Source organism: Episyrphus balteatus, chromosome 4, assembly GCF_945859705.1.
Source record: "Episyrphus balteatus chromosome 4, idEpiBalt1.1, whole genome shotgun sequence".
Lineage (NCBI taxonomy): Eukaryota > Metazoa > Arthropoda > Insecta > Diptera > Syrphidae > Episyrphus > Episyrphus balteatus.
In genome coordinates, this window is record NC_079137.1 from 83,185,498 (window position 1) to 83,207,849 (window position 22,352).

General features: G+C 29.5%; 2 protein-coding genes across 3 annotated transcripts; one reads left to right on the plus strand and one right to left on the minus strand.

The window, feature by feature from the left end:
• Positions 1 to 457: 457 nt before the first annotated feature.
• On the minus strand, positions 458 to 5,833 carry LOC129918461 (C2 domain-containing protein 3). 2 transcript variants are annotated; one of them, XM_055999042.1, is made up of 5 exons: positions 5,799 to 5,833; positions 2,326 to 2,560; positions 2,079 to 2,264; positions 1,390 to 2,022; positions 458 to 1,331 (listed from the first exon to the last, which is right to left on the minus strand). In XM_055999042.1, the coding sequence occupies exons 1-5, from the start codon at positions 5,816 to 5,818 to the stop codon at positions 810 to 812; spliced, it is 1,596 nt and encodes a 531-aa protein (XP_055855017.1). In that variant the 5' UTR covers positions 5,819 to 5,833; the 3' UTR covers positions 458 to 809. The 2 variants fall into 2 exon arrangements, with proteins under 2 accessions (XP_055855017.1, XP_055855018.1); XM_055999043.1 differs by lacking the exon at positions 5,799 to 5,833 and adding an exon at positions 5,565 to 5,736.
• A 3,319-nt stretch (positions 5,834 to 9,152) lies between these two features.
• LOC129919586 (zinc transporter 10) lies at positions 9,153 to 20,881 on the plus strand. Its single transcript, XM_056000520.1, has 4 exons — positions 9,153 to 9,929; positions 16,974 to 17,191; positions 17,558 to 18,245; positions 19,955 to 20,881. The coding sequence occupies exons 2-4, from the start codon at positions 17,003 to 17,005 to the stop codon at positions 20,581 to 20,583; spliced, it is 1,506 nt and encodes a 501-aa protein (XP_055856495.1). The 5' UTR covers positions 9,153 to 9,929; positions 16,974 to 17,002; the 3' UTR covers positions 20,584 to 20,881.
• Positions 20,882 to 22,352: the final 1,471 nt, after the last annotated feature.

Below are 22,352 nucleotides of genomic sequence, written 5' to 3' on the forward strand. Positions count from 1 at the left end.
TTAAAAAATTTTAATTCGTTTTAGCTGCTGTTATCTCCGCAAACAGTATACAATAAAATGCACGACTGGGTTGCACGTACTTGCTCCGACATAAGAGGTTGTTTTTTTTTAACTCCATTTTTTCTGGTTTTTGAGTTTTTTGAGATAATCTAAAAATGCAATTTTAATTGTAATAGCTTCGAATATTACGTGTGCAAAGTTGAATAAAGCCGTTTTTGAGAAAAATGAAATACATAAAATATTTTGTTCTCATACAAAATACACGTTCTAAGCGAGATTATAATAAGACAAAACAAAGTAACTTTAGGAATTCCATAAGAATTTGCTATACAGATGCGAACAAAAATCGATGAAATCTTTTGATTAATTTTGTTACTGCCTTAAAATAAACACCCTTTCAACCACAATAATTGTGTGAATTTTCGGTTTTCATCCCATTTTAATGTAACCCGTAGTGTAATGGTTTGGTTAATGCGTCACCGAAGTCACCGAAGGGGTTCTTTATTTAAAATCCAAATTTAAAAAAAAACTAAGTTTCATGGACTCGAGTCATTTCTTGGTTCTTATGACACATACAATTCTTTTCTTGACAATCATACTAGCTTCAATCTATTTCCACACTCTCTTTCAGACAAACACCCATCAATCAAAATAGTCTTTTTATGTGATGAATTTTCTTTATTATTTCAATCGACACTAATTAAAAATACAAAATTAAAATCGATTTTTGTAAAAAAAAATTGTAAGTACTTATTTTTGATATTTAAACAGGCTTTGGTTGTCCTATAGAAAAATCATTTCTTCGAAAGCTATTGCCTATGAGATGAACAGTTTGTGTGAAAACTTTCATTTTCATCTTCGCATACTGTTGTGTTTAAATCGTGTTCGAATTCGTCTAACTGTTCGTCACTTAATTCCCGTGAAACGTTATTGCCCGTCACATCCAACAGACGAACTCTTAATCTGTCTGAGATTTCCTCAAGCTCGGTAAATTTTCTTTTAATTGCTCGGCAAAGGTTCATATTATTTATATCCAAACTGGATTCAAAAGAATCAAGTAAATTATCAACTTGGTTGTTGGGCCCCAAGTCTTTGATTTCTTTGACATCGTCAACGAGATTTGCAACAACATGTATCTGACCATTTATATGTCCACTAAAGTCAACAATATCAAACCAGGCATTCAAATGAGTGGTATTTTCTATCAAAACGGATAAATCTACTGATGCAAAACCAATAATTGCATCCTCCATGGGACATGGAAACTTTTGCCCGTGGGAATTACTTTTACCAGTTTTTTTCCAAACTTTAAGGATGAATCGTTCGTTTTTCTGAAATAACAAAGGTTGCTGATTTAAAAGCATCTGAAATTATAGTGTAAGTACTTACATTTATAATATATTTGACCGGTCCAGATATACAGAACGACTTGTTCCAGACAGGATTGCAGTTTTTTTCTATCACAGCAGTCGAATATACCATTCCTTCGTGAGATTTCACCATCGAACTGTTTTCCTCTTTCGCTTGAAATGTTACATACGTACTTGGCTCTTCACCCGTTTGAAAGCTTGAACTATGACTTTCCTTCGTGTTATTAGATCGGTTGAGTTTCTTCTTTTGTTTGAGAGACTGGGTCAGTGGTAGATTTCTGGCACTTTTGATCTCTAAACGAAGCTTGAATAAATTGTTTTCCGCCATTTGTGTATCTGATTGCGCATTACTAATATCAGTTGTAGTTGTCGAGGCAAGTGACTTTTGAAGTAAGTTTAAAAGGTCAGAGGTTTTGCTAAGTTTTGAATTTATAGGTAAAGATGGTTGAGTTTGATATGAATTGTTTGTGAAATGATGTTGCTGGGTGGTCGATTCAGTATTAGCTATTTTGTTTGTACACATTTTTGGGTTTTTTACATTTCCAATCTGCTTCTCGGTTCCCATTGCTAAAAGACATTCAAGTTCACCAATTTGCTCACCTGATTTTGAGTTTAAAACTGGCACCCATTTGTTTGTGGATATAACTGGAAACTAGAAGAGCAACAAAGTATTAAGGTTGCTTTTGACAAAACTAAAAAAATACATACATTCCCGTCGTTGAGACGGTTCATTAATGAGGCATCGCGATAAGCAATAAAGAACTGGTGTAATGGTAAACGCAGGAAGCCAATTACTTCACGGTTCAAATTATCTTTATTATTTGAGAGCTCAATACTAAGATAATTGTTTTGTACCTTGTCCAGGAATTGTTTACTATTTGAAACAGTAAAACCCTAAATACAAGTTGTATATTAAATCATAAGAACATAAAAAACAAAAAATACAAATAAATACTTTTGTAAAGTTAGCTCCTTTTTCAGAAATAGGTACAATAAAAGTTTGTTCTTTCCAAAATGCGTTGAAAACTAAGAAAAAATTGTCACTTTCCAAGGAAAAATTAAAATTTCGTTGACCACCTATTTGTAAAACTCCATGTAAACAGGAAGGTGTTGTAGAGGCCGTGGTTGAAAACATTTTTGAAGTAAGAACTGATTCGAGTGGTTCGGAAACTTGGTAACGAATGTTTGTGCTGAAAGGAATATTTAGAGGACCATCAATATTAAGTTTATTTTCTAGAATTTATGAATAAAAATATACACTCCTTCTCAACAACAACGCACTTTTCATTATTTTTGAAGTTAGTTTTAATGGGCTAAAAATTCTAGTTCGTATTTTTGTGTGTCTGTTTAGTTCATATCAAGTCGAAAAAATGTTAAACAGCAATATTATCAACCAAAAACAGATAAACAAAATTTAACAACTCAAGCACTACAAATTAATACCAAGAAAATGTTTGCTTTTTCATAATAAAAAAGAAAAAAAATTAGAAACAAACGACTGTTATTTCCCATAATTTTATTTGATGCTTGGTATGTTTTCTTCTACCGCGTATGACAACTTGGAGTATTTTTTTTATTCCACGAATTAAGTATTGAACCTTTTTTTTAATTTTCTAGGGGTCTTCTTTCCCTGTAGTTTTCAGCTGATTAAGAGAGCTTTGAGGTATATTCTAATTTTTTATATATGTATAGAGGGGTTTTGTTTTGTATAATTTTGTGTACAAATATACAGTAATAGTGAACATCCAAGGACTAGTTTGTGGTAATGCGAAATGTGTTTATATCTCCTGAGACCATAAAAAATAAACATATCTAATCATGTCATTGAAAGCCACAAGCAGTTTATGTTTACAATGTGAATCGGGCTTACAATAGACGACATAAGCGAAGTCAATTAGAGGTACCAACAATGTTTTTATTAGTCTGTTTGGTATTTACTGGAGTATTGTTAGAGAATGGCTAGAGTCTACATAGCATAGAGTAGATTCTTCCAACTATGCAGCTGATATGATCATCAGCTGAAAGCGACCGTTTGCTTTTAAAAAACAAGACTAGTAATAGTCTCTTGGAAGTGAAGCTGGATTTGGGTTAGAAAAACTGGTGAGATATCAAATTGTCTCTTACATATCGCAATAATTTGAGACTTAAGGGCAATTCCATGGTAACTCACGTTACATTCACAAAAATTTCCTATACATAAATAATTTTTTTTTTGTTAATTTTAATATAAATTGATACGAAATTACTATCCATGAATGGAGCATAACTATTACTTTCATAATTAACAAAAAAAGTTTTCTTTATTTTTAGCATTTGCTTGGGAGAAATAAAAGTATGATGGTAACTCACGTTACAAAAATCGGACAAGAGTTTTAAGAGTCCGGCAGTATGAAGTTTTTCTGCGAAATTAAGAACCTTTATTTGTTTTTAATGAAGATTCCATACATAAAAAATTATAAATTATAATATAAAATAGCAGCCAAACTGCAAGTATGGAAACATACGAAACTTAAACATAATGTAAAATAATCAAGGCACGCGCCAACATCTTTCTAATCACTTTCCTACTTTCGTATAACGCAAACGAATTGTTGCTATGCCTAAGAGTATGGAGAAAAACATGAAAGAGCCGAATAACAATAATCATACTTGAAGGAGCTAGTAAAAATGCTAAGTCTATTCGTTTGCATGTGAAGCTAATCACGTGGGTGAGGTAGTAGTGTACTGGCATCTGAACTCGCTTGGTCTAGGTTCAATACTCAAGTGTGACGGAAGAAGTTTTTCAAATCAAATGAAAAAATTACTAGACCAAGCACCACACACAAAATGGAATAAAAGGAGTCTGATGATCGGATTGGCATCCGTGAAACTGTACTGTAACTCTAGCCATAAACACTTGGTGGTAGCACCTTCAAGATGTTGTTGTTGTTCAAAAATTATAATGAAATTGACGGTATAAAATAGCAGCCAAACTGCAAGTATGGAAACATACGAAACTTAAACATAAAAAATTATAAGCTTTTAATATTAGTGACAAAACCAAACATTTGTTCAATATTTCGAGGAAAAATTTTAAAATATTTAGGTAACTCACGCTACATTATTTTGGTAACTCATGTTACCTGCGATTTATGGTTCCAAAAGTAAAGAAAAGATGCATTTTCACTCAAGTTTTTTTTTAAATCGAATATTGTGTAACGAAGCTTGCTTAAATGTTAATTTATTTTAGCAATTACGAGGGGATATTGTCATCGTCACTATTAGATTCATCTAGTTTTCTGTAGGCTTGTTTCCGTCATTTTCATGTGAAATTCTTCTGTAGTTGACAGCTTATGCTTTAAAAATGCTTTAAGATTATTTATACTCCCTGAATTTAATTTCTATCCATAAGGGAACACAACAAAGAATCTTTTCTTGCAACTTGCATTAAGTGTTACCGTTTGTAAATAATAATTTGCTATTACAAAAAGTAAAAAAAACGGCATAATTTGTTCAAAATTCGTGTCCACTTTTTCATGGAATTACCCTTAAGCGGATTTAAAGTAGGACCATTGCCAATAGACCAATTGGGGATTACCATGAGATCCATATTAATCCTACAAATCAAGTCTTTCTGTAGACAAAGTGGCTGGGATTAATAAATTTATTCTGAAACCACTTTGGCACTGTTAACTCGTGCATTTTCACGCATCAGAATAAGCTGTGGACCAATTCTAGGGATAATTGGTAGGTACCGCATGTTGTTCGAGGACATCAGTCACGTATCCATGGGACTTACGTAGTTCGAGGAAAGCTCACTAAAGTGATGTAAGGCAGATTCTACAGCAATAAAATTTATGACCCACCTGTAATAGGTTAGCGAGTGGACAAACAGACTTCTGCAAATCTCTGCCCAAATCTTTTCTTTTAAGCTCTCCCTTGACTCATCTGAGAAAAGAATCATGATGCTGGGATATAAAGTAATAATAGTTTGTCTTTAGAATTAGGACGTGCGTTAAATTTGATTAGTTAAAGTTAAATACAACTTTTTAAGAAGCATAGAATGAAGTGGTACTTAAATAGTTCCTCTTTTTTCATTACATTTTTTCATGTCTAAAACAAGTTCAAGTCATAAATTATTGTTTACTGATGTGACGCCTAGTTTTCTTTGAACCGTTTTTTTATAGTTTTTGCTGAGTATTTAAATTTACTTACTAATTAGCTGCCGAATATATCTGTAAAATTGACGGATTGACGCCCAAGAACTCTTCAAAGAGGATTTTCTTGTTTCCAAGCGATTATATTCTTTTTTTTTTTGTTTATTTCACTAATAAATTATTGCACTGTTCCTGTCCCACAACAAAAACAGTTTTGACGTCGAAATCAAGATTTATTTATGACAGCACGCATATATATAAAAATACATACATACATGTTTGTTTTACATACCGTACCAAATCATTTTCCATTGGCAAAAAAAAAAACCAGTAAGGTTTGATCTAACACACAAATATAAAGAATAAAACTCTAATTTTTCTGATTGATTTCAAATTAAGTAGAGTATATTCATAGATATCATTTAAATAGAATTTATATTGATTAAGTACTTGCATAGCTAAATTAGAGTAGTAGTAGAAAAGCCCGAATTAATTGTTTTGATCTGAAATTCAAATCTTAGATCAAAGCAAGATTTTCACCTAATTGAACAAACTCAAAATCTGACATGTCAAAACATTTTTGTTTTTGTTTATTTCTGACATTTAAGTTCTGTTCGATATTTTCTTTATGGCCTGTTTTCACTAGACCAAATAGAGCAATTCGCAAATTAGGTCAGTTCAAATTACAAATTCAATTTTTTTCAAACTTGGTATGAAGCGTATTTTTGGGACTCTCCAGAGGAGTTTTTGGAATTAGTTTTTTGGACAAAATATAACGGTACCTGTCATATACCTTTTTTGGAAAAGTTTAATTTCGTATGTTAGTTTTAATATAGTTCATATCTTTTAATGAATTTTTTTTTTCGAAAATCATTATTAACGGTACCTGCCATATAACAGTTTTTTAAATCTGATTTTCTCTGAAACTATTAATTCGATTCGATTTTCGATTTCAACGTTTTTTTTTTTAATTTTAATTTTTATAAGCCACAAATAAAATTTTAAAAAATTTGAAATTTTTTATTTGAAAAATAAAACTTTCGAAAAGCGGTCATTTGAAATTTTGGTTTTAGATGTTGAAACTCTTTTAACCTCTTTCGTTTGCATTTGTTTTGTATATTCCTCTATCGATTAAAAAAATATATCTGGAAGGATTTTGAATTTTATGGCCTAATAGTGGAGTTATGTGCTTTTAAAGTTTTGGAAAACTGTGGGAATGAGTTTATTTGAAAAATTCAAATAAATTGAACGAAGGGGTATCAAAACTCTTTAATGATGGATTATATGGAAGATTAGACGGTCTATATAAATATAAATTCTAAACCGGAAATCGATTTTTTATTTTGATAGAAAACCGGAAGTTGACATTTCAAATCCAAATTTAAGTAACTTTGACACTTTTGATATATTTTAGATATGCTTAAAATTGAGTGTATACAATTTAGGAACTATGTGCAAAGTTTTAGAGTGAAAAACCCATTCGTTTAGAACATATACACATTTTATTACGCGGACTTCGTGCAAAAATAAGCAATTTAGTTTAAGTTTTAGGTATCTTGACCGTTTAGGTATTATATTCTTTAGACTTAATGCTACTTATACAATGTGGATACAATATATCAAGTTTGAAGATGGGATCTCACCTCGTTCACAAGTCACATATTTTTGATTGCCGGGGAAACAATGTAGGTAGTGCCGTAGACAAGCTGCCAGTGGCCTATCCAGAAAAAAATTTGGAGGGGGCTGGAAACTTTTTTAAAAATTCTAAAGAGGGTAAATGTACCTACGAAATTTTTTTTTTCTTTTTCATTCATATTATTTGATCGAGAGTGAAACGCTGTCCTGCGGTACTGAAAGTTGTATAGTAGGATTTGTCTGCACTCGATCGACAGCTTCGTACTACTGTCTCTTTAACATTCAAAGTAGTGTTTTTTCAAAGTTCTTGTATCCCAAACATTTTACACAAACAGCAAGGTGTTGAGTTAAGACATAACTACAATGACCTAAAAAGGGAAAAAGTGTGAAATTTACAAAAGTAAATTTTTTTTATTTCTTTCTAGTGCTATTTGTTTTTGGAAGAAACTACAAAAATTGTTTTTTTTTTAAACCGAAAAATAAGCTTTCTGCATTATTTTTAATTTTGTGGTCGGAAAAACTGTCACAAAATGAGTTTGAAAATTTTCACTTTTTGACTTTTTGCAAAAAGTGGCCGTTGTAGTTAAGCCATTATCCTTAAAAAAACACTTTATTTCGTTCGATCGTGAGAGTCTAAAAAACGAACTATAAATGAAATTTTTTTATGTTTAATGCGAAATATATATTTTTTCGCAATATGTTGCTTTTTTAATCAAAATCAGAAGCACGAACTGCTTAAAAAAAAACCATTAGTTTATTGTCCACTAAGATTTTAAGATATCAAAAATTTCTATGCAATATCTTTGAGAAAATATTATTTTTGAAAAAAAAGTAAATACATATAGGTACTTACGACGATAAAATACGGCGTTTCGAGATTGCATAATCTAATTCGACGTCAAAATACTAAAAAAAAATGATGTAAAAATTCCGGATTGTACTAAAATCGAAACAAAATTCAACCCCTCAACATCACCTAAGGTTCTTCCTCAAACAAAGCAGCCATTTCAGAATTTGGAAGGGGCTGGAGCATCAGAGCTGCCTCTAAATCTCGAAGATGTATGAACTAGTTTAAGTTAATCATGTATATTATGACGAAATCAGCTAAATAATAAGATGATCTTGAAAGCTTGGGGGGGGGATTCAGCCCCCTGAGCCCCCTCAATACGCCACTGCAAGCTGCAAACTGGTCTTTTTCTAAATTTTCTCTATAAGTAAATAGAAGAAAAATTAAGAAATTAATATAAAAACATTTTAGTGACTCTAATACTAAAAGTAAGAAAAAATTTCAAAAAAATTATTTAAAAAAAAAAAGTTTAATTTTTTTTAAATAAATTTTTTGAAAACGGCCCAATCAATTTTATTGAAATATTTTTTTTTATGTTTCAATTAATATTGTCCTCTTAATGGCGTACCAAATTTTTTTTTTGAAAGTTTTTTAAAAAATTTTATAGACAAAATACTATTAAAAAAAAACGGCTCTAACGATTTTCTAAAAATTTTTCTAAAAATTTCTTGTTGTAGAAGAAAATAAATTGCATACTTGGTTTGAAGACAAAAATATTTAAACGGGATGTTTTTGTAACTTTAAACCAAATTTTATAATGATTTTCAATTTTTATATTCTAAAATTTCTTAAAAAAAACTTTTCTGAGTTTTTTTAAAGCTTTAATATTCCAACCAACTTTTAAGATAAGAGCAGGTACATGCGTTCCATCATGCATTTTATTTTTTTGTGGTTTGCCGATCAGTGTTATTATTCAAACATTAATACAAATATTAAATACCTACTCAAAAAGAAGATCCTGTCAAGCATTTTCAAAAAAAAAAAAAAGAAATGCTTCAAGTATTTTTTTTCAATAGCCTCTTATTTAAACAAAATCTCCGATGTAGTCAAAATTTAACGACAAACAAACGTTAATTTAACACAAGTCTTTATGCGCTGAATAGAGCTTGGCACATCGATTGATATTTTTATCACACAGAGGTCTACGCACATGATTCTTACTCTGTTGCCTTATCCCCTTATCATTTAATACATTTAATATCAACAAAATAAAAACACAAAATGACGACGACAACGACAGTGATCAGTCGCTTTCGTTTTCATTTTCAGTTCGCGAGTTTATTTGACCAAAATAACACAAAAGTTGTAGGTGGTGCGTGTAATAAAATTATACGAATCAATGAACAGTGAGATAGAGATTTCGTGGCTTTACTAAAAAATTACAAATTAAAATTAAAATTTTTATGCATAGGTACTCCCTAAATAAAATAATGCAATTGTTGCTCTTATTGTTCAGATAAATTTACAAAAAAAAGGTTGCTTAAAAGAATTAATTCATATTAAGTTAGTTAAGCTACTTAACATAACTAATTGGCAAATAACAGCTACATTTTAATTGAATTCAATTTGTTTTATAACTTGCGATTTGTGTCGTCATAAACTGAAAGAGAAATGGGGGAGAAGCGCGAATATTATATCTGATTGTACTTTTACGGTATATTGTATAACAAACACGGGCAATGTGATTGTTTAACTAAAGTATCTCAACAAAAATAAATTTTATATTTTGAATTATAAAATTTAATCCATAAAATCTCTCTAATCGGCATGGTGTCTTAATTTTTTTGCTAAAAAATTCATATTCTTATTACATATAATCGAAAACACACTTATTTTTAAAGAAAAATAAACAAACACGATAATAACAAAAACTGAACCAATAAGCATATACAGAACCGTCAATAAAAAGGCCAAAATAGAACCAAAGTATTAATTTTTAAGGTGAGTATTTTTTTAAATTTTATTTTGGGGATCGGGCTTTAAATATTTTGTATAGAAAGTTTACATATATTTTGTGAAATATATACTTTACTCTTGATTGTTAAATTTTAATAAGAAGTTAAGTAAAAAAGTTGTGAGTCAAAATAAACTAACGAGAACAGGGTCAATTATAAAAAAAAAAACATTAAAGTGTGTTTTTTATTCGGGTAGTTATAATACTAAAGAAAATCTTTGAAGAATAATGTGCGTTGTTGTATCGCATGTACTTGCACTTTGCACTTATTGTTATTACTAAGATTGTTTTAATTTTTTATTAAAAAATTTTATTTATTACAAAAAATGTAAAAAAAATATATATTATGTATCTATGTATATCAGGGATGTTAAAAATTATTTTATTATTAATGCATTTGCTCTCCATTACTAATTTTTTAACAAAATTCATTGCAAATAAAAAAAATTTCCATTGAACAAAAATATTCACTGTAACTGAAAAATATTTGCATTAATTAATACAATTTTTTTTAAATATTTTTCAGTTGCAATGAATATTTTGTTTTTAATTTCAAATTCATTTTTTTTAATTGATATTTTTACAACCCTGATCTATATACAATACATCATGTTACATCCACTTTAATTACAAAAAACGCTTCAGTGGTTTATGATTAAGATGGAATAGAAAAAGACATTATATTCGTAATTTCACTTTTGATTCTAATCTCCGCAGTTAGTTTTTTTTTTTTTAATCCTAAACTTGTCTTCATTTTGCATCGCAAGTAATAAAATTCTTCGATACGAATTTTATTTATTTTGCAAGAAAACGAGACCAAGAGGTTAAATACCTGCAACAACTAATTTATAATTCAATATACATCAATCTGTCACAACAACAGACATTTCGATTAATGACAAGGGGTATTTCTTAACAAATGTTTTTTAATTTTTTTTTGTCACCAAGGCAAGTCTTCAATATCATACACATGTATGCTTGTATACGTTTGAAGAAGATAAAACATATTAAATGTGTAGATATGTTTACTTAAATCAGATTAATCAAGTGCGTGTACTTAAGTTGAATCCTATAATCTATAATAATATATACTCCTGCTAAATATTATAAAAAAAACACACACAAATTTGTACCAGCATGGCAACGCTTAGGTCTCACTTATTTGCGCCTGTGGTTTGGAGTTCCTATTACTTAAAAAAAAGATAAAATTACCAAAAATATGATTGGTATTGTGAATATAAAATTTTAATTTAATAGGGAATACTTTCGAAAAATGAAGATATAAGAACTGATCTATTTATCGTTCCTAGAACTTTTGGATTTCTCCAAAGCCTTTGATACGGTCAATTACAAAATTCTTATGTATATCAAAATTAAATTAAAAAATTAATTTCTGTTTTCAAACACTGCGGCAAAAATGATTTATTCATACCTAAGTTGGAGGAATCAAGCAGTCGTTATTGATACAAAATATCTCAACCCTTAAATCTTCTCTCGGGAGTTCCGCAGGGATCAATTCATTGGTTCAAAAAGACCAAAAACAATAGATTTTGAAAGTCTATTCTTAATATAATTAAAAAATAAAGTATCTTCTTTTCTCCGCTACATGTTCAATGTCTTTAAATGCTCTAAAGATAAAAATAGACTATATAGTAAAACCATCAAAAATGTCGTTTTTTTCTCTTTTTTGAATATATTTTCTTAAGTTTTTTACACTTTTTTAATTTTAAAAATTTTAAAAGGATAAATATCGATAGAATTTTAGAATATCAGAAGAATAAATGTCAATATAAAAAAACTTTCATTCCTAGAAATAAGCTCTATCTGAGGTTTATCTGACTAGTGAAAAATTGGACATTAATAAAAGTTTTCAAATTTGGCTGCTTTTCAAGTTAAAATCAAAAACTCAAAAAGTTACAAAAAGAGTCGGTCATATCTTTATTAATTATTCATAGATTTTGAAAAAAATTACCTTGTTATCTTTGTTAGGATAACATGTAAAATTTAAAACTATGCTTAGAGGATATAATATATGGAGTGCTTGTGCTGTTAGTTCCGTGAGCTTTTATTGAGGGCTCTAGTTTCTTTAAGTTTTTCGATGAGTGCATGCCTCCATTTTATTTTCATTTGATGGCTGTCATCAACAAGCGTGTTTATTTACAGCTGCGGAACCGGACTCGCACTGAAAAACGAAGGCAGCGACCCCTATCCATGCATATGGCGTTACAATGTATAAGGTATAGGAACAAGCACTCCATATATTATATCCTCTAAGAAACTATGAGAACTCGAAAGGTTTTGTTTTTTTTTTTGTAATTTTGTATGGTAAAAATTTGCTTTAAAAATCGATTTTTTTAAAAATGTTTTGATACATTGCACTTTAAAATCTTGAGTGACGCAAAAAAGTTGTTTTAGTGTTTCTTGCTTATTTATTCAACTTTCAGGTGTCGGTTTTTCTGTTCAGGTATAGCCCGATTACTATATATGCTGGGAAAAATAATGTCAAAAACCTTTGAACAATTATATCTCGAAAACCTATCCATCGTAATTTTTTAAAAAGTGATTTCCGAGTCCCTGAGGTCAAAGTACGTAAGAAAAAAATAGTGGGATTGAGTGTCCATTTTGGCTGTAAACCAGAGTAATCAAACATGACATGACGATGTTAAAGAATGCTAAAAAAGTGAGTCTCGGAATTCTTTCAGCCGTTTTTCTATATCTATCTCTAGCTGCAGCCCAGGATACTGAAGCGATTTGCTTTAAACTTTGGGGCAACTGAAAATTGTTTTTCTAACCAAAAAAAAAACCAACGGTATTTGACTAAAATGGAATAGATCGTTTTTCTCAAAAACAGATGTAACGATGTTGGAAAAATCCTCTAAGACAGAGGAATGTTTATGTAAAAACAAATTCAAAATACAATTTTTTCAGAAAAAAGCTCTGCGAAGCGGGCCAAGGTTTCTCTTGTTTCTCCTAAAACTAATGTTCTTATTCTTTTTTATTTGCGATCGTTATGATCTCCATTTTGATGGGATCATAACTCTCCCACGTATCTGGTTCACACTAGTGATCAACCTGTGGTGTCCGCCGGGTTGCTCTCAGAAATCGGTGGAAAGCCTTTTGGTTTTGCATTGTTTCATTTCTGAGGCCAACTGAACTGACTTTTAAGATCTACCTTTCTTTTCTTCTTACTTGGTGTTGGAACGTTGTATGATATTGCCATTTTGACCGAGTTCTCAGGGTCTCTTCTTTGCACGTGGCAGCACCAACTGAATCAGTCGTGTTCTAATTTTTGAGGCTTCCTCGGATTTTTGTACTTCTAATTCCATCAAGCTTTGTTATTCCTGCATTCATTCAAAGCATTTTTTCAATCATTTATTTATTCATTTAAATCATTATTTGTGTCATACATATGTATGTGTTTTTATTTAATTTTAAACGAATGTATTGAATATAATATATAACTTAAGAAAACCAAAATTCACTGTGGCGTATACGTAATATTTTCCGTATTTGTATTTGAATTTTATTTTAATGCATTTTAAACATGAAAACCTATCAATAAATATAAACGTAGGAGTAAAAGTGATTAGTATCTTTATTTGACTGATGACTGACATAATAAACACCCACTCAGAGGTCCAGGGTTCGAATCCCAAGACAACCCAATACTTTGTTTGTTTTTTTTTTCTATATTTTTTGCTAACAAATAATTTTTGAAGCATTTTTTTTATCTAAAACACACAACCTGTTTGCTTATGATGATACGACGTAAAATAATTTTCCGTAAACCGACTTGTCAGAGTATATACCCACATTTATCATAAGTAAAAATCGACTTTTTCTTGTTTTGAGATTAAAAATATATTGCAAGTGGTAAACTTCATTCATTTGCAATCTTGCATATACACCTTCCACTTGTTTTCAAAAACTATTTTTGCAAAAAAGAACAGTTTTATAGAGTCTGTCATGTCTGCCTTGTGTGTGGCACAAGGGACGGATTGGCAAAAAAATCAGCAATAACAGTTAGGTACAAATAAAGTGAATTATCATACGACTGACTGACAAGCAGCGAATTTTAACGACGTATAGTGTGTTATTTTGGTCTAAAACCTGGCCAAATATATTTGGGCACATTTTCCACCTCAAATAGGTACCAAATGACAAAAAAGTTATTCGGAAAAACTTAGAGTAAAATCCACTTAAGTGCACCCACTTACCTCACGATTAGCCGGGAGAAAAAAAAATATTAAAAATCCTAAAATGCATGTACAATCCTGTGCTATAACTTTTCTTAAAGTTAAAGTAATTTATTCTTTATTCTATTTTTTTTCACTCTAGTTTTTGAGAAATTAAGTTTTAAAGATGAAATTTAGGAAAAAAAAAATGTTTTCGTTTTTTAATTGATTTTGTATAAAATTTTGCAATATTATGGACATATGTATTTATATCATTATTTAATGACCTGGTAGTTTTTAGTCAAAGAATTCATTCTAATAAATATTAAAGTTCATAAGAATAAAAAAAAAACTGAAACATAGGTACTTTTTTCCTGGAAAACCAAGTTTTGTTTTTTTTTTTTATTTGCATTAAAGTTTTTTATATCTCAAGAATATTGTGCTCAAATTGTAGGTCTATTGGAGCCAAATTGGCCAAGTTATGAGTATTTTAATACTTCGCTTACGAACGTTTTAGTCCAGAATTCAAATTAAATTAAATTAAGTTAAATCGTTCTCGCCACAACTAATGTTTTCAAAGCCGGTGTCCCTCATAACTTCAAAATTACTGCACCGATTGTTTGAAATTTGGAACACTATTTTTTTTACATATTCTTAAAGGTACTATCCCTGGAGAAATTTTCTTAATAACATAAAATTATAAAAATCTAAAATAAAGGGTCGCTTTTGGGGAGTTTTTTTTCAAGGGGTCTTTACTTTCGGGGTTGCAAACTTGGGCAAACTCTTGAAATGCAAGATTATTCTATATATCCAGCATTTCAATAATATATAGGTTATGCAATGTTGTGGCGTGTTGCGCTATTTAAAAAACACTAATGTTAAATAAAACAACGAAAAAAGTGCAAATTTTTTAAATGTGTACTTCAACCCCTCCGTATGAAAAAATAGAGTTGCATATACAATTAATTTTTTTTTTAGAATACCAATTATACCTTGATTGTCGATGTCCATATCAAAATTTTTCACCAAAATCACTTTGAAGTTAAAAAAAAAAAACATTTAGAAAATTCACTTTTTTTAAATCGAAAAAAAAATTCGTGTTTACCCAGCAAATAGTCGTTTTTTTATTTGTGAGGTTGAGCTTTTTATGGGAAAGGGATGAAGCAAACAATAAAATTCGCATTTCCAGCCAGAAATAGACAAGAGTTTCACTCAAGTTCTTTCTGTTATTATTCATATATTTTAACAACTCTTATAATTTGATTTGCTTTAAGTATGAACCAGTTCTGGGGGGGGCACGTGCCCCCGCCGTGCCCCCCCCCTGGATCCGCCGTTGGTTTTTCAAATGCATCGTTTTTTATTTGAAATTCCCACTATGCCATTAATGAGTGTCAATACCTACAAAAAATAACAATAATCGCGTAATTAAATTTATACTCAGTTTAATGTAGCTTTTTATTTGTCACATATTTTCTTTTGCATAAAAAAGAAAAAATAATTACGAGTATTAATGAGCATAATAATAATAAATTCTATTAGGTATGCGGTTCACAAACAAAATATTGCGAGCTTTGGTTATTCCTAGATGGGTCGGTAGGTTTTTTGATTGATGAGACCAAATATTGTACCTGGGTTAAAAAAATCGAATTTAATTCAAATTAAATTTTTTTTCATTTTTTCTTTGAAAATAAGAACAATAAGACTAAGAACCAGAAAAAAGTAAAGAACTTTAAGAGTATGATCGTTTAGATTATAGGCATAACATTATTCTGCAACCAGACAACTTATTTAATTTTTATTGAAGCATCTACCTTTGGAAAATGTAAACAAATGGTGATATGCATAAAAAATAGTAAATACTTTTCCTTGAAAAATTGTAAAGTATAAACTTTTGTATTCACATTTTGTGAATATCAAACCAAGTTTATACTTATTAATTAAATATTGCTAGTATTTACTATTTTTTATGCATTACGAGAAATGTCATAAAAATAAAAATGAAACTTTCTGAGACAATTAACTGGTTGGAAATATGAATAAATAATCCATCAAAGAAAGCCAATTGAAGTCACTTCTTTGGTATGCTGAAAAAAATTTGTTTAAACAAAATAAATTAAATTCTAATAAAATACGTTTTTGAGTAAATGTACACAAGTACCACATTTTTATAAATTATTAAAGGTTAAAAAAAAAACATAAGCTGCAGTTAAAAAATAAAACGCAGTCTATAGCAATAATTGGCTAATATGATCATCATTAGTATGCTGCGTATATGCTATTTCAATGTTTAAGGTATTTATTTAATCATGGAACAATCGTTTTTAATGCGTTTTACAAACGGATTGTCGAATAACATACATTAAAAATTAAGGAGACGCGCCTAGTGGAAAATAATTAAGTCACCTTTATTAATTTGCTCGTTAATTGCCAAGAACTTTGAGTAGTTATTTTTATGTTTTTTTTCGGGGCCATTTAGCGAATAAATTATCATTGATTTGTTTATTGAGTGAAAATCATTTTATGATTTTGAAGATTATTTTATTTATTATTATTTTATATGTAACAAGTTTTTATGTGTTGCACATAAAAGATACACTGAATAAAATGTTTCCCATAAATTGAAAATAAGCCATTTTAAAATACCATCTTAGCGAAATGCTGTATAACCAGCGGCTGAATTCCGATGCATGAGTATGCCCAAAATCAAATACTTAGGTACTTTAAGTTAATATTAATATTCATTAGTATTGAAGACCCATTATTTACTTCTTAAGTTCATTATGCCAGTATAGATTTGATTTAACTTAAATTATGGATTACAAAACAATAATAATAACATTTCATATTTATTTCCAGGATATTTGGGACAAAATACACAATCCAAAATGGCAATAAAGGATTTATTGCAGCATTTCCGGCCAGCTCAATTGTATATAGTTTTAATTTTATCAATATGTTACTTTAGTCTTCAGATGGTGTTAAGTCATATGACGCATGGTCTGACCTTGCTCATGTCATCCTACCATATGCTGTGTAATATATTTGCATTAACAGGATGCATTATAACGATGAAGGTAGGTTGCATTTAAAAATTGAGAAGTTATTGTTCAAAGTGGAATGAGACACATAATTGCATTCCTTTAAAAAATAGGTATCAATTTATTAAGTAAAAAATTGCGATTTAACTGATATTTTTGGCTGAATTATTTTCTTTTATAATGAATACTAAACATTTTAACCGTGGTTAATTTGAACCTTTTTTTAATGTATTATTTTGCGTGAACTTTTTACTACTTTCAAATATAACGACTCAATTTACTTAGCTCTATTTTGCATTTTTAAAAACGTATTTTTAATAGACTTCTAAATTATAATAAGAGTAATTACATTAATTTCTGCTCTCAAATTAAGTTTAATACAAAATGTTGTTTTCTGTTTAGCACAACGACGGCAACTCAACTTGGGATGACAACATGGACTATGATATTTCAAGAAAACCCAAGGATGCTGAAGACAAATTTATCTGTGTGAATCTCAGTGTTGAAGAGAAATCACTACGGAATATTGAAATTCGTGAAAGGAAGCTCAGAAACACATTCGGTTGGGCTAGAATTGATGTTCTCACAATGTTGATAGTATGCATATTTTTGGCTTCTCTTTCATTTTCGCTGTTAGTAGAAGCGCTTCAAACGTTAATTCACATCGATCATCAAGACTCAATGCACCTCCCAGTTCCTGTTCTCATTCTGGGATTTGTGGGTCTCATATTAAATGGCATTTGTTATCTAATTATCGGTGGATATACTATGCACCAGGGTAGTTTCTTACATATGACCTCTAACGGAGATGTTATCCTGGACAGTGAAAAACCAAACAAAGGAGATTCAGCTGAATGCGGCATTGCAACATCATCTGCAGTAGCGAATAATTTAGAAGAGACCAACCCAAGATTCAAAAAAGAAAAACAAAGTTTGGTTGACATGTTTCGGGATGTATCCAGTACATTATTTGTCATTGTTTGTGCTGTGATTGTCTATATGTCGAAAGACGAGCACACAGCTAAATTTATTGATCCTATTATATCAATATTTTCGTGTGTGGTACTTGTCACGCTCAGCTATCCATACAGTAAGTATGCTTTTATTTAGAATAAGCTAGCGACTGACGATAGGGTAATTCCATGGGATCGTTTTAGTTATAGATCTTTGTACGTTTTTCGCTTTTAATTACACTGGTCAATAAGGTTTTTGCCACAAGAACCAAGATACATATACTTTTCTATAGGTTTTTGATGTGCTGAACTCGAATCTGAAGTCAGAAAATTTTTATGTGGGGTAATTTATTATAAACTGATTTGTCATAGTGCTCATGAGAACTGGTTTTATTCTTCCAAAAAATGTGTAAATCTTTCGGATATCTCTTTTACTGCCCGAAATATTTAAAATTTAAGCAGCGGTCTTTGACTCAGAAACAGCACTGGTCAACCTAACTTAACTTTTTTTGCTACAAGAACCAACATATACTTTTCTAGAGGTTTTTGGTTTGCTGAACTTGAATCCACAATCAAAAAAATTCTATTAGCCTTCGTTATTGAAATATTTTCGTTATAAAATGCAAAAAAAAAGTTTTTCTTATAACGGTTATATTTCAAGAACGAAGGCTAATAGAATTTTTCTGATTGCGGATTCTAGTTCGGCAAACCAAAAACCTCTAGAAAAGTATATTTTGGTTCTTGTGGCAAAAATTCTGTGACCAGTGGCTTAAACTTTAGATTAAGTTTAGTTTCTCTTCGGCTTATTAACTGCAACTTAAAATATCTCGAGTAATAAAAGAGATATCGGGAAAATTTAAACAGTTTTTGAAAGAAAAATATGGGTTCTTATAAATATCGTTACAAATTTTCTTACAATGAATTACTCCACATAAAAACAGAACCCCGAAAACAGCCAAAATGACGTTTTTTAGCATTTTATAATGGTAATATTTCAAAAACGGAGGCCAATCAAATTTTTTGACTTCAGATTCGAGTTTATCACACCAAAAACCTCTAGAAAAGTATATCTTGGTTCTTGTGGCAAAAAAAGTTCAATTTTGTTGACCAGTGTTACTTAACTATTTACTTAGTTACGTATCTTAATACATTAACACTTAGTATATTTATTTGTTTCATCGTTTTTAATATTAAAAGTATTCCAACTATTGTGCTTTCTGAGAATATCTTCAAATAGATGTAATGGGCGTGACATTCTTACGTCACACTCGTTACATCTTATTTGAAGATATTCTCAGTAAGCACAATAGTAAGAATACTTTTGGTACTAAAAAAACGATGAAAGAAATTAATATACTAAGTGCCAGTTGTAGAAACGCCGATCAGCCTTGGATCAGGAACTTAACTCGCCGATTTCGGCGGATTAACTGCGGGTCAACTTCGGTTCAAGCATGAATGTGGCGATTTTTACATATATGGATCTTGACACAGTGCTAAACGTCGTATTTACTACCGATTTCAGAAGATAAAAGTTGCTGATACACGGATTAAATATTTGTACAACTGGCCCTAAGTGTTAATGTATTCAAATACTTATTTTAGTGATGGGTAAAAAAATAAGAACGAAAAACATACAACAATTTGCCTATTTGCTCTAATGGAATTACCCTATAATATGTAGTATATTTCAGAAGAGATTAGAAACAAAATTCTATAAAGCATTAGAAAAATAAACAAAACAAAATAAAATACCGATCACAATATTTGAACTAATCTGAAAATATTTAAGTCCAATTTGAAAGCTGTTAAGTACCTATGTATTTATTATTTATATTTTCTATTTTAGTGAAGGAATCGTGTCTCATTTTGCTCCAAACTATACCAGCTTCCATTAATATTGACATCTTTGAAAAGAATTTGGAGACAAAATTTCCAGAAATCATCAGTTATCATGACCTTCACATATGGCAATTGACTTCAAACAAATTTGTATCAACAGTACATATCAAATTTAAAAGTCAACAACTTTATACCAAAATAATTGATGACGTGAGGAATTTTTTTATAGACCAGGGAATAACAATTGTAACAATACAACCGGAGTTTCAAGATATAATATCACCGGATTCCATAGAATGTTTAGTTCAATGCAATGCAAGTGATTGTATCACTAAAGTTTGCTGTCAGCAGTCAAGAAACGATCTTCATGAACTGATCTCTTCAAATGGAGATCTAAAAGCGATAAAAAATATTTCAGAGCTCCAACAGGAAAATAAAATTCCGAATACATTGAAAACAAGCAATTTAATAGAAAGATCACAGTCGGTAAATAATATAACTTGTTGCCATTCAATTGACGTTCAATGTGGTTCAAAATTTAATAGTAAAAATACAACTGGTGGAAGAAATAGCATTTCGGTAACTGCGATATCTTCTTCGCCAAATATTAATTTAACTCGACATAACGAGGCCTAAGCTGAAAATATGAATTAATATTAGTTTTAAATATTAAATAAAATTAAATTTTTAATTTTTACAATTTGACGATTGTATGAAATGGCAGCAAAGAAATTAGAAAATATTTGTTTAAGATATATTTTCATACGATGTACTTTTTTTTACTAATGTTGTTTTATATTGTAAAGTATGTACAAAGTGGTTCCAAATACAAATATTGTAGGTATTGTTTAATCACTATAATGTTATGTTTTATAAAGGAAGTTGAAGACGCAAATCTGTATTATTCTTATTTGTTTTTAAAAATAAAAGACCATAGATAAAAGATTGCATTTCTCTAAGAAATATATTTTATATATTTTTTTATAAAACTATTTTATTTTATTAATAAAAAGAATGAACTGTATTGAATTTTCATCTAACTGTGTTTTATTTCAAGAATAGGTTAGTACCGCTTTCAAGTAAGTAACAACTACTCAATTGAAGCGCATTTAAGATGAAAGTGCTTTGCTACATAAAATCAAATGTACGACTAGATCACGTAAAAATAAAACTTTTCTTCAATCAATAAAATTGTTTATGTAAATTAAAATTTAAAAAAATAAATAAAATTCGTAATTCGTTAAATAAGTTCCTAGATCGATTTTCAAATACAGTATTCCTCCGTTGGATTGCTTAGCTATGCAGAATAAAGGCCTTACTATTATATTTGGGAAAGTTAAAAGTACCTACCTATAAACAAATTTTTCTGAATAGCTCAATTTATTTGTAAAAAAGAGTATACAATTTGTTTTTAAAACCAAAATCTAAGCATTTTGCATCATTTTCATAAGCCTGAAAAAACAATAAAAAAATAAGTTTGAAAATAAATTATAGGTTTAAAAATCCCAAATTTTAGTATTTATCAAATATCGATTGATAGTTTTAAATTACAATAAGGCTGATAATCACTCACTCACTCACTCACAGTTTCAAATTCAAAATTTCAAATTCTTGTTTTAAACTATTTTAAAAATCCCAAATTTTAGTATTTATCAAATATCGATTGATAGTTTTAAATTACAATAAGGCTGATAATCACTCACTCACTCACTCACTCACAGTTTCAAATTCAAAATTTCAAATTCTTGTTTTAAACTATTTTAAAAATCCCAAATTTTAGTATTTATCAAATATCGATTGATAGTTTTAAATTACAATAAGGCTGATAATCACTCACTCACTCACAATTAAAAATTCAAAATTTCAAATTCTTGTTTTAAACTATTTTAAATCAATAAAACAATAAGAAAATGGGTTTTATAAATGACCCCCTTAAAGTACAAGTGGTTTTTTCTTTTTAAATTTTATTAGTACCTACATATATAAAAAGTTTTAAAAAAGTTTTAAAATAAGTTAATGATGATTTTTATGGAGTCATTGAAAAAAATAATCCAAAAGTACAATACCTGCTGATTTTTATATACAACTTGTAGCAAACCCTTTAATATCTCTAAACAAGAAAAATTGGAGCTACACCATTTGAACTTTAACTTTAAGGGACTCAAATAAAACATCGCTACAAATAAAATTAATATATATAAAGAAAAAGATAAAATAACTTTTTTTTTTAAATAATATCCGCTGTTGGATTTAGCTTCTATTTGTATCGGTAGTTGCGGTTTTTTGTATAAAAAAACACACATTTTATAAATTCTTATCAAGAAATCTCAACTAAGCTTAAAAAAAATAAATTAAAAATTTTAGTTTACTAGTCTAAGCAATTTTTGGAAGTGGAAGTATAACTA

Coding starts and splice junctions, on each gene's coding strand:
- LOC129918461 (XM_055999042.1), bottom strand. CDS start 5,818: ATGGAAAATGATTTGGTACG. Junction 2,561..5,798: donor ATGGAAAATGATTTGGTACG/GTATGTAAAACA, acceptor TATTCCTTTCAG/CACAAACATTCGTTACCAAG. Junction 1,332..1,389: donor CGGTCAAATATATTATAAAT/GTAAGTACTTAC, acceptor TTGTTATTTCAG/AAAAACGAACGATTCATCCT.
- LOC129919586 (XM_056000520.1), top strand. CDS start 17,003: ATGGCAATAAAGGATTTATTGCAGCATTTCCGGCCAGCTCAATTGTAT. Junction 17,192..17,557: donor GATGCATTATAACGATGAAG/GTAGGTTGCATT, acceptor TTTTCTGTTTAG/CACAACGACGGCAACTCAAC. Junction 18,246..19,954: donor CACGCTCAGCTATCCATACA/GTAAGTATGCTT, acceptor TTTCTATTTTAG/TGAAGGAATCGTGTCTCATT.